At 41.8% G+C, this 12,728-nt stretch overlaps 1 protein-coding gene across 1 annotated transcript in view; it reads left to right on the top strand.

Annotated features, from left to right (window-relative positions):
* Window positions 1–12,728, top strand: part of LOC120063930 (low-density lipoprotein receptor-related protein 1B-like) — a 345,986-nt gene that overhangs the window by 69,468 nt on the left and 263,790 nt on the right. Inside the window, 6 exon segments of the mRNA XM_039014240.1 lie at window positions 1,276–1,465; window positions 1,737–1,880; window positions 6,778–7,014; window positions 7,236–7,416; window positions 10,411–10,630; window positions 10,820–11,009. Coding sequence (XP_038870168.1) covers window positions 1,276–1,465; window positions 1,737–1,880; window positions 6,778–7,014; window positions 7,236–7,416; window positions 10,411–10,630; window positions 10,820–11,009 — 1,162 coding nt within the window.

Here is a 12,728-nt window from a genome sequence, read left to right as displayed (position 1 = left end):
GTGGAATCAGACGCAGGAACAGCAGAGCTTCAATACGTTGAGTTTAATTCCCAACCCGTAAACCAAAAATGTCCAAACCGGACTACTGGGTGTCAAATAAACACCTGTCTTCAAACATGAAGACAAAACCAGTACACAAACACGAACCACTCCCGAAATCCAAAGAAACAGACGAACAATCCCGCACAAAGAAGCAGACAGGCTGGCTGACTAATAAAGCCACCCTGATTGCCAATTCCCTCAAACCAGGTGATACACATAAACACATAAGGAGGGGGAGGAAAAAGAGTCAGTAGCAGCTAGTAGGCCGGTGACGACGACCGCCGAGCGCCACCCGAACGGGAAGGAGAGCCTGCCTCGGTTGAAGTCGTGACAGAAGGAGGCCAGGGCGTATGAAATACACCTCATTGTGTGTGCAGGTGTTCTAAGCATAATGATGCCTCTTTCTGTTCCTAAATGAGTGACCTCAGTAGACCTCTGAGATGTTGCTCTGCATATCGTCTCCATGACAAATGAAAGACAGATTTTACTTTTTCTACTGGCAGACGATGTAGTGTTGCGTCGTAATCCATTTTTTTAATTCCACTTACATTTCAGCTCCAACACCACAGGGTTCATTTAACACAATACTAAAAATACAATACAATATGCAGGTTAAGTCATAGGTCTATAGTAATTGTGAATGCTATATGATAACCTGTGTAGAAATCACACAGCCTTGGACGAAATATTCGAAGCCAACTGTTTCAACATCATATTAAAAGAAACAATATGCAGGTCATCCTTGGGCGTATAGTGATTGTGAACAGAATATGAAAAACCTCTGTCGTTTATAGATCACACAGCCTTGAAATACACTGGAAATACACTGGCTGATATTAATATTCAAGCAAACTGTGTGTTTCTGAAGAACAAGATGGTTCACTGATTTCCTGGTTGTGTTTTTTCTCCTGCCACATGTTTTGCCGCCCCAGGGTTGAGGTGAAGCCCAGTGGGTTAAGGCATACTTTCTGTGTACAATGATCACCCAACCCTGTCCTGTGTGTGTGTGTGTCTAGGGGGGGGGGGCATGCACATGGAAGGTGTCGGCTGGGTAAATGTAGCGTGTAGGGCATTATGCCCACTCCATGACCCTGTGATGGCTGGGGAATACACACACATCTCCTGTCTTAGATCCTGGAGCTCCCACAGTTGTGTTATAGATTAAAAGCTTTGTTATTTTTGCAGGGGTGGGGGTTCTGTTGCATGTCAATGCATTGTTCTGCTCTGTTTTAGGTGTCCTACATCCATGGATTAGCTGTCTTTGAGAACTACCTGTATGCCACTCATTCTGACCCCTCCAATGGGAATATCATGGACATCTTCAAGATTCATCGGTTTAATACCACAGAACCTAGGACACTAACCAGCCTGGGGAGTTCCAGAGGACCAATACGGGTTTACCACAGACTAACTCAGCCAAAAGGTAAAGGATATTTGGTCTCCAGCTGTAACATGTGCATGTATGCACAGTACTTGTAACGCACAAGCTCATGCAGATGTCTGCATCACTGTGACTTGATCCAGTCAGGGTACTGCAATGCATGCTGGTGTCAAATGTATCTGTAGCCTACATTTGAAAAACGTGGTGTGAATATGAGAGAATTCTCCGTCATTTGATAAAGTACAGTCAAATGATTGTGTTAGAGCTGTGTTTAATGAGTCTAACAGACTTTTCTACTCCTCCTGTCCTCTAGTTAGGAGTCACGCGTGTGAGACGGACCCGTATGGAAAGCAAGGGGGATGCTCCCACATCTGTCTGCTGAGCGGTAGCTACAAGTCCAGGACGTGTCGATGTCGGACAGGCTTCAGTCTGGAGAGTGACGGACAGTCCTGCAAAAGTCAGTGTCACCTCTCTCCCTCCTTTCCTTGTGTCATAAACATGTAATCTGTCGGTGTCACCTCTCTCCCTCCTTTCCTTGTGTCATAAACATGTAATCTGTCAGTGTCACCTCTCACCCTCATTTACTTGTCATAAACATGTCATCTGTCAGTGTCACGTCTCCCTCCTTTCCTTATGTCATGAACATGTTATCTGTCAGTGTCACATCAATCAATCAATCAATCAAATGTATATATAAAACCCTTTTTGCATCAGCCGATGTCACAAAGTGCTATACAGAAACCTAGCCTAAAACCCCAAACAGCAACATCTCTCCCTCCTTTCCTTATGTCATAAGCATGTAATAAATGTAGAAAATATATAATGTAGATTAAATAGTTCCCTAAAACTACAAAGTGTGTCGCGGAAGAACTGTAGAGGTGTCGCCAAAATGTAAAACAAATATATAATAATAATAACAATGATAATATTTTTGGTTAGGAACAAAAAATTAAGACTACAGATTAATGTATGGGAGAATATACAAACGTTTTTGAGAAAGATCATTTGAAAGACAACATTTTACAGAGTAAATGTATTTTTTGGTTTCTTTTCATTTTGATAAGATATGAAATGCAATGAATTGAAGGTTATTTGTTGATCTAAAAATTAGATTTGGGGTGGGATAACAAGACATTCTCATGAAAGAAATTGGGTCAAATACAGATGTAGGATCTTAAATTGATCACCCTGTTGCAGGAGAACTTTCCTGCAATGCAGGAAATTTAAAACGTGTGCTAGTATTTTAGGTTTGACTTCTGAAGTTTGTAATTTCAAATGAGATTTTTCAGACTTGATTTCCCCTTAGGAAAAACAAATCAACTTCTACCACAATGTCCATGAATTATAATCCAAATAATAATGTACCTTTCTGTTGCTGCAGGATTATTTTCCTCCTGTAGCAAATTCCCTCAAATTAAGATCCTGTTTATTGAGATGTGTGTCATACATATTGTATACTGTAGGTCAACTGTCACTTGGTGCTAGTGAGGATGTCACTAACACACTGTTAAATTAACAGTATTCCACTTATCGTGTTGCCTCATTTTGTCCAGCTAATAGCCTAGCCACCTATCAAGCAACATTGTGGGCTAAACGTTCAAATCCTGTTGCCTGACTGGGCGGGGAAGGGGGGGGGGGGGGGGGGGGGGGGGGGCGGGGGGTCGTGCGTGTACATGCACATGGAAGGTGTCGGCCAGGTAAATATAGCGTGTAGGGCATTATGCCCACTCCATGACCCTGTGATGGCTGGGGAATACACACACATCTCCTGTCTTAGATCCTGGAGCTCCCACAGTTGTGTTATAGATTCAAAGCTTTGTTATTTTTTGCAGGGGTGGGGGTTCTGTTGCATATCAATGCGTTGTTCTGCTCTGTTTTGGGTGTCCTACATCCACATCCTGTTGCTGCAGGATTATATTGCTGCGACAATACAGGTCAAATTAAGATCTTACATCTGTATGTATTGCCCAGCCTCAGATAGTCAGACAGTGATGAAGACGAACGCTGGTTGAGACTGGTCCATTAGAAGATTATGTCCCACTATTGACCTGTCAGGAGCTGCAATTCATTATGGCCTTAATGGAGTTTTAAGTTTGTTTGCATTTGTTAGCTTGCCTGATCAATCCACGGACATTGTGTAGTTGACAAAATAAAGCAGAAGATCAAATTGAAGACACAATCAGAGGTCCACCGCATTTCGATCGGGTGTACGAGCGCCTTGCCGTATTCCCCCTCCGAGACACATTTGATTTATACCTCCTTGCTAGATGTTCTGATGACACCAGCTCTCTCTTCCCTTAGCCTAATGAGATTCAGTGCTAAATGGTAGTGCTTCTTTATGTCGTATCGCAGCCAGTCACGGTGGGCTTTGAGATCTGGGTTTTAATTGTCTCCTGGGGTTGCCTGGCTCTCCCTCACAGGATGATAAATTGAAGTAATGCCTGTGTGGTCTGTCTCACACAAGCCAGTATGGTCTCCTGGGTAAAGGGGGTAGAGGGGCTGGGGGTAGAGTGAGGAGAGGTCTGGTTCTGTTTTTGTAGCCCTGGAGGATCCCTAGGGTCCCACACAGAACCCCCCAGAGTGACTGGTGCTTTGCCGCAGTGGAGCTGCCTCAGCTTTCTATGCGGGCTCTCTGTCTGCCTTTCAAAGGAGATACTGTGAAAGTCTGTTCATTAGAAGTTAACAGTCATAGTACCGTTGCTTTATTGGTCTCTCTCACCTGACTTTCATACTGTTAAAGCAGAAGGCCAAAATAGCTAGCGAGTATACTGCTCTCTCATTGTTCTTCAGCCATTTCCCCTCGCGGACTTCGCGGAGTTTATCTACCCATTTCGAGGTTGGTTAGCACATTAGCACATTAGCTGAGGTGTGCACTGATTGGAGTCACCTCGTTAGACAGTGTGTGTTTCACTTGCGCAGGCCCAGCGCATCAGTTGGAGAGGCGATGTTGAGAGAGCCACACCTCACGTCAGACAACCACATTAGTGGAAGCCTGAGTTTTGGTGTTTGGCTCCATTTTCTTTTTACACCCTATCCTAAATTGGTGGGGGTTATTCTTTTAGTTTGTCTTTTCGTAGGCACGTTAGTGGGCCTCCATGATGGGTGTCTTTTAGAACCCCTTTTGAGACCCTTTGTTTTGGTTGTCAAAGGGAGTGACGACATTTTGAGTTTGTCTTATGGGAAAGTAACAGACTGAAATGCCAGTTTGTAACAAATGTGATTGAAGGGAAGTCAAACATTCATTGGCACTGATCATTGCTCCCATTAAAGAGAATAGAGGTGAGTGGAGACGATCACAAAGACAGGTGAAACAGATCAGTGCGTGACAGTTAGGGCCTATAAATATTTCAGAATATATTGTCATTTTATTTCTTATTTTTCCCAATATAGTGATTTGGTGTTTTATTCTATGAGTTATCATTTCCATACTATACATTTCATGAATTGTTTCTTTCCAATTGCTTCTCTGTGGTGCCAGCGGTTTAAGACAGTTTATTGTAATCTGTTTAAGTGCTGTTATTCTCAGAATTCTGAAGAGGTGATTATCAGATTGGAGAACCCGTGCATGAGGGGTTCTTCCCAGCAGTATAAGTTCTGGATTTAGAGAAAGTGAGCGTTACATTTACATTTAAGTCATTTAGCAGACGCTCTTATCCAGAGCGACTTACAAATTGGAAAGTTCATACATATTCATCCTGGTCCCCCCGTGGGAAATGAACCCACAACCCTGGCGTTGCAAGCGCCATGCTCTACCAACTGAGCCACACGGGACCTAGCATTCAAACGTATTATCCAATACTTTGTATATTTCGGTCCAGAAACGATTGAGGACTGGGCAGGAATATAGTATGTGGGTGTGGTTAACCCTACTCTCCCCACGTTACCCAGCAACTTGATGTGATGTCACAGTTGTCCTTTGATTGTATTATAAGAGTTACGAAAAATCTTGACTGAATTTTCAGAGTATTCCCTCAAGAGTAGAAAGTTGGTTGTCTTGGACGTGTTTCTAGGTATGTCCTCCCAGTCCTCTTGGGTTACTACTATTTACAGCTCGTCTACCCAATTGGTTACCGCTATAATATTCTCATCTTTTGTGTCTTCTTTGAGGATTCTGTATATGTGCCCCAGCACATTCTAGGCATTTACCTTGTTATAAGTCTTTGTTATATTTCTAATTAAAGGATGTAGAGTACATAATTATGCGTTTCATTAGGTCCCACTGCTTTAGTAAGAAAGCATCTTGAGATTTCTGGAGGTATATATTCTCAAATGTATCTATCCCCTTGTCTGTGAACATCTGATACCTGGTCAGTCCTTCTTCAGCCCATAATTTAAATGTATCACCTATCATAGTTGGCTTAAAGTCGCCGTCTATTACAATTCCTCACCGGTAGATCAGATCTGTTTGGATGCATTTTATTTTGGTGATCTTTGTCCAGACCTCTATAGTGTTATTTATACAGGTATTTTCAATCATCTTAGTGTGTGTATTGATTGTCTTCATGAATATAGTTGCACTTATTCGTTTTTTCATTTGTTGGACTTCTATCTCTCCATTTAGCTGTTGATGCCAAGTTCATCCACACAATAATTTATTTTAGTTGGGTGGCTATATAAGAATTCATTAGGATTGGTAGTGCTAGTCCCCCTGCTTGTTTACATTGTATGATTTGTTTTACTTTTGATGCTGGCTTTTCTTCCTTTCTAGATGAATTTTCTCAGGAGTTTGTCCCACTGTTTAAAAGTGTAAGGAGTAATAGTTATTGGTAGATTCTGGAACAGGAATACACATCGTATTATTATTAAAGGCACTGATAGGTCTTAGGATAGGACTTTGTAGGTCCTGTTTAAACTGGTTTTCCACTGTTCCAAAGTTATACTGATGTAATTTTGTCAGGTCTTGGGGATAGTAATTCCTAAGTATTTTAGTTTATTTTGATCCCATTTAAGTTTAAATTTAGTTTTGAAGTCTTGGAAAATTGGTGGACCTACCGTCATTGCTTCTGATTTCCTTGTTTTTAGTCTGTAACCCGATATGACACTCTATTGTTTTATTTGTTGGGAACTGCCTAAGGTATATTTGTTAAGTAGAGAGTTACATCGTCTGCGTACATTGCAATTTTTTGTTCTTCCTTATCGATCTTTCCTTTTCCCTTTATTGCTTTTATTTATTAATTTTAATGTTATTTATTTATCCAATTCTATATTTAACCAGATGAGTCCTCTTAAGATGTGCATCTCTATCTCTTTTTCAATCTCTCATCTGCCATGTAGAACTCAAACAGAATTATACCAATTAACTAACAAGAAGTAGAGTTAAGAGTAAAGATCCCTTTTTTGTTTCTGTGTCCTAGAACCCAAGAACGACCTGTTCCTGTTCTATGGTAAGGGTCGGCCAGGGGTCATCCGAGGCCTGGACATGAACGTGAAGTCCAGTGATGAGCACATGGTATCGATAGAGGACCTGGTCAACCCCAGAGCCATCGACTACCACGCAGAGTCAGGACACATCTACTTCGCTGACACCACCAGCTTCCTCATTGGCCGGCAGAAAATAGATGGGAACAGCCGGGAAACGATACTCAAAGATGGTGGGTTTATTTTGTGTTATATTTTTATGCTACAGCCAAATGAATGTATTCTTGATTGCAGGTACTCTTTAATGACTAGTACCAGTTATTGTAATGACATAAAGAACACCCTTTCTGCATCAGTTAAAATACTTTCTAAATCACCCATTTACATTTAAGAAAAGCGAGAAATGCAAGTCAGGGGGAGATAGCACTAACATTGGTGTTCCATCACCTTGCAGACCTGGACAACGTTGAGGGGATCTCTGTGGACTGGATTGGTAATAACCTCTACTGGACCAATGATGGATACAGGAAAACTATTAGTGTGGCCAGACTGGAGAGGGCCTCTCAAACCAGGAAGACTCTTCTGGAGGGGGACATGTCTCACCCCCGAGCCATTGTATTGGACCCCCTCAACAGGTGAGCTCACTGAAGACGAGGCCAAATCATACAATTCCTACGGTATGTGTTACTAATGCACTGATGTCAGAGAACAATATGGTTGAAAATGTGAGTTGTCTGTGTGCACATATCTATTCAGTGATTGACCCACTGCAAAATGTACACAGAAAAGAGAATTATGCACAGCTCTCTAATCCTATGTGATGTTGGTTATAAACAAACAAACAAACACCCAAGAAAAGGGTAAGGGATATTGTCTTCTCTGGGTGTTACAGTAGAGAACCATATAAAGCACACAATCCTTTTAAACCCTTTATGTACTCAAGGCAATGGCATGTCCTAGCAGGTAGTGAACAATGGGTGATTCCTGGAAAGAGTTGGCTATTGTCAACTCTTTGGGTATGCGTGGGAGGTCTGTCTCTGTTTGGACGGCCATACAGAACTACTAAATCATGCTGCCACTGACCATGGAGATGGAATCATTCTATTGATATACTGATTCCTTCCCAGAAATAGCTAGCTCCTGCACAGTATTGCACCAGCCTGATTCCTCCCACATCAGGGGGTTTAATTTATTTTCTTTGTTATCATAACGGAGGAATAATCTCTAACTACTGACTTCCTATTGACAGTTGCCACATCTTTATTAAAATGTTGTTTGGGGTCGTAAGTGAGCATTGGCCGATCCATCAGCAGAACCAGACATCTTTATGTGCCCTGCAGGATGGGTCTCCACAGGTGAAATGACTGTTTAAGATCCTCTTCTGTTCGACCCAGTTATATTTCCCTCTCTGCATGTCACCTCCAGTCTGTGTTAACATGATAGGGATTCACTTTGCTGACATACTGTCTCAATCACTTATTTTTCTGTATTTTAAATGTTCTTTCCCTATCAGTCTCTCAGTCTCTCTCACACACCCCGCACACATCTTTTTGCTTTGGATATTGCTTCACAGAGCTTTAGCCAGGCATTGAAGACTGCGGTGTGTGTGTTGAATTATTCAGTGGGTCATGAAGATGACTTGCAGAGACAGACAGTGCTTGATTCACCCTCTATCACACTGTTTTATGTAGTGCATGTGTTGCAGTCAACTCCATCATTGAAGAGACAGAAAAGAGTGTGCAGCCCCGGCAGAGGATACAAATTCCTTAAGCATGTTAATGGGTCACTAGAGACTAGATCATGTCAAATCGTTGACCCAATCACTTTTCAAATATCACAAGTCCATTGGGAATAGCTGAGTGAAGCCCTGAAAAGATATTGACGTAAACCAGGACCTGGTTTCCGATGTGAGGGCCTAGTAGATGAACTTGTGGATTACTGTATATGTTGAATTGGGTAGGTTTGAATCAATGCTTATTTTGTGTGTGTTGAATTCTACAGCGGCAAGAAAAGGTATGTGAAATTTGATCTGATCTTTGTCTAGGTCACAACAATAGACAAACAGTCTGCTTAAACTAATAACACACAAACAATTATACGTTGTTATGTCTTTATTGAACACACCAAGTAAACATTTACAGTGCAGGGTGGGAAAAGTATGTGAACCCTTGGATTTAATAACTGGTTGACCCTCCTTTGGCAGCAATAACCTCAACCAAACGTTTTCTGTAGTTGCGGATCAGAAATGCATAACGGTCAGGAGGAATTTTGGACCATACCTCTTTACAAAACTGTTTCAGTTCAGCGATATTCTTGGGATGTCTGGTGTGAACTGCTCTCTTGAGGTCATGCCACAGCATCTCAATCGGGTTGAGGTCAGGACTCTGACTGGGCCACTCCAGAAGGCGTATTTTCTTCTGTTGAAGCCATTTTGTTGTTGATTTACTTCTGTGTTTTGGGTCATTGTCCTGTTGGGCTTCAATTGGCAGACAGATAGCCTAATATTCTCCTGCAAAATGTCTTGATGAACTTGGGAATACATTTTTCCGTCAATGATAGCAAGCTGTTCAGGACCTGAGGCAGCAGAGCAGCCCCAAACCATGATGCTCCCTCCACCATACTTTACAGTTGGGATGAGGTTTTGATGTTGGTGTGATGTACCTTTTTCTGCACACATAGTGTTGTCTGTTCCTTCCAAACAACTCAACTGTAGTTTCGTCTGTCCACAGAATATTTTGGCAGTAGCGCTGTGGAACATCCAGGTGCACTTTTGCAAACTTCAGACGTGCAGCAATATTTTTTTTGGACAGCTGTGGCTTCTTCAGTGGTGACCTCCCATGAACACCATTCTTGTTTCGTGTTTTACCTATCGTAGACCCGTCAACAGAAATGTTAGCATGTTCCAGAGATTTCTGTAAGTCTTTAGCTGAAACTAGAATTCTTCTTAACCTCATTGAAGAATCCTAGTGTCAGTCACCTTTGCAGGACGGCCACTCCTAGGGAAAGTAGCAACAGTGCTGAACTTTCTGCATTTATAGACAATTTGTATTACCGTGGACTGATGAACATCAAAGCTTTTCCAGCTTTATGCAAGTCAACACTTCTTAATCTTAGGTCTTCTGAGATCTAATTTGTTCGAGGCATGGTTCACATCAGGCAATGCTTCTTGTAAATAGCAAACTCAAGTTTTGTGAGTGTTTTTTATAGGGCAAGGCAGCTCTAACCAACATCTCCAATCTCGTCTCATTGATTAGACTCAGGTTAGCTGACTCCTGACTCCAATTTGCTTTTGGAGAAGTCATTAGCCTATGGGTTCACACACTTTTTCCAACCTACACTGTGAATGTTTAAATTAAGTATTCAATATAGACAAAAAAAATACAATAATTTGTGTGTTATTAGTTTAAGCATACTGTTTGTCTATTGTTGTGACCTAGATGAAGATCAGATCAAATTTGATTACCAATTTATGCAGAAATCCAGGTAATTCCAAAGGGTTCACATACTTTTTCTTGCCACTGTATATGTTTGATGATAAAACATATTTAAGCCCCAACTAATATGGTTCATTAGGGCTTTTTCCCCCTTAAACTCAATTGTAGGGAATGTATTATGTTTGTGAATTTCAGTTGGATGTACTGGACGGACTGGGAGGAGGATGAGGTGAACGACAGCATAGGAAGGATAGAAAAAGCGTGGATGGATGGATCTAACCGACAGATATTTGTCACGTCTAATATGCTGTGGCCTAACGGCCTCACCCTGGATCATGGGACCAGCACCATGTACTGGTGTGATGCCAACTACGATCACATAGAGAAGATCTACCTCAACGGCACTGGCAGACAGGTGAGTGAAGCTGTACTCTAAAGGGCAAAAACCATTTCGTCATTATAGCCATGTAATGATGTAATTTTAACCAGCTTTGCCCACTGGGATATCACCATTGTAGTTTGTCTTCCCTCTGCTCTCTCAGATCTTTGAGTTGTGAAGGTTGTGTTCTTCATTGATACGTGTTGTATCTGATTACTCATGCAGGTTGTGTACAATGGCAAACAGCTGAACCATCCCTTTGGGATTTCTCACTACCGTAACTCCATCTTCTGGACGGAGTACATGAACGCTTCTGTTTTCCAGCTGGATCTAACCTCTGGGGACGTTACTCTACTAAGGAGTGAGAGGCCTCCCCTGTTTGGCCTGCATGTGTACAATGCTCAGAGTCAGCAAGGTATGTCTGACTGCTTTCCCTTTTCCATCTCCTATCACTAAAGCTTACCTTTGGTAAATGTTTCCTACGCAATCTTATATAGCTGTTCCTACAACTTATCACAAAACCTCCCCCACCATTACTAAAGGTTGCCTTCAGAGAATGTATTCTATGGTTAGCCCCTGATGCTTATATATGCAACCTTCAAAAAAAGTGTTGCAATCTATCCACTATGGCACAGGTGTCAAACTCATTCCACGGGGGGCCGAGTGTCTGCGGGTTTTCGCTCCTCCCTTGTACTTGATTGATGAATTAACATCACTAATTAGTTAGGAACTCCCCACACCTGGTTGTATAGGGCTTTATTGAAAGGAAAAACCAAAAACCTGCAGACACTAGGCCCTCCGTGGAATGAGTTTGACACCCCTGCACTATGGTATCTTATATAGCTGTTAGTATAATGAAAACAGTATACTCCATCGTGGGAATTATATTTCATGGCATTGGTTAGTTGCTGGATAAATTGACAGTGGCAGCAATTTTACTTTGAATTCCAGTCTATGGAAATAAAAGACTGACTCAACATAGTGCTCCCTGCTGTCTGTGTGGTGGATGATGATAGATTCCTGTTGTGGGTAGATGAATAGATAACATCAGAGAGAGATGCATGATGCGCTTTGTTGATGGTGTAGAACTGTAGGGCCTCACAGCAGGTAGAACCCTTGTTGAATGGTGAATCACTGTTTAGAGTTTAGACTAATGTGTGTGTGGAGCAGGGGGAGGTATGATTACTGGCATCTCCTCTCAGAAACAGAGAGAAGTGCCAACACTAATCATCTGCTGGGCAATCAATGGATCAAGATAAGGGGCATTATGAGGCGATTCACAGGCTTTTCATTTGTGTAATAATTTCTATCGTTTTACATCAAAATAATACCGTTCGTTAGAGTGGTGTACGACTGTGGTATGCCAAACATGTGATGCAGAGAAAGAGTGAAAGGGAGAAAATGGCTGGCTGTATATGAGTTCTAATTCTCAGCATGGGTAAAGTAGAATTTCACTGGCCATTCCTCCAAAGCTCATGTCACCAAAGAGATGAATTGGCTCTGCTATCCTCTGAGTATTACTTATTGACTCTCACAAAACAGAAGTCTTTATCTCATTGGCTCAGGCACTGCCTTTGGACCTGACACTAAACCAAACAAACAATGTTCTCCATGCCTCAACTTTATAAGTGACAGTTTCTTCACACATATTCAGTGTTTTGGTCTCTCTCCCTTGAGAACGGTTGGTTTTGTCCTAAAATACTAATTATTCCCCTGAAAGGATACAACTGTCAAATCAAATCTCCACAATGTCCCCAATATTTTTTGGGGTATGTGGTTATACACTATATAAACAAAAGTATGTGGACACCCTTTCAAATGAGGGGATTTAGCTATTTAGACACACCTGTTGCTGACAGGTGTATAAAATCGAGCACACAGCCATGCAATCTCCATAGACAAACATAGAATAGCCTTACTGAAGAGCTTAGTGACTTTCAACGTGGCACCGTCATAGGATGCCACCTTTCCAACAAGTCAATTTGTCAAATTTCTGCCCTGCTAGAACTGCTCCGGTCAATCGTAAGTGCTGTTATTGTGAAATGGAATCGTCTAGGAGCAACAACGGCTCAGCCACAAAGTGGTAGGCCATACAAGCTCACAGAACGGGACCAAGTTCCAAACTGCTTCTGGA

The sequence above is a fragment of the Salvelinus namaycush genome, chromosome 19 (assembly GCF_016432855.1).
Source record: "Salvelinus namaycush isolate Seneca chromosome 19, SaNama_1.0, whole genome shotgun sequence".
Classification (NCBI taxonomy): Eukaryota; Metazoa; Chordata; class Actinopteri; order Salmoniformes; family Salmonidae; genus Salvelinus; species Salvelinus namaycush.
This window is presented reverse-complemented; position numbering and strand designations above follow the sequence as displayed.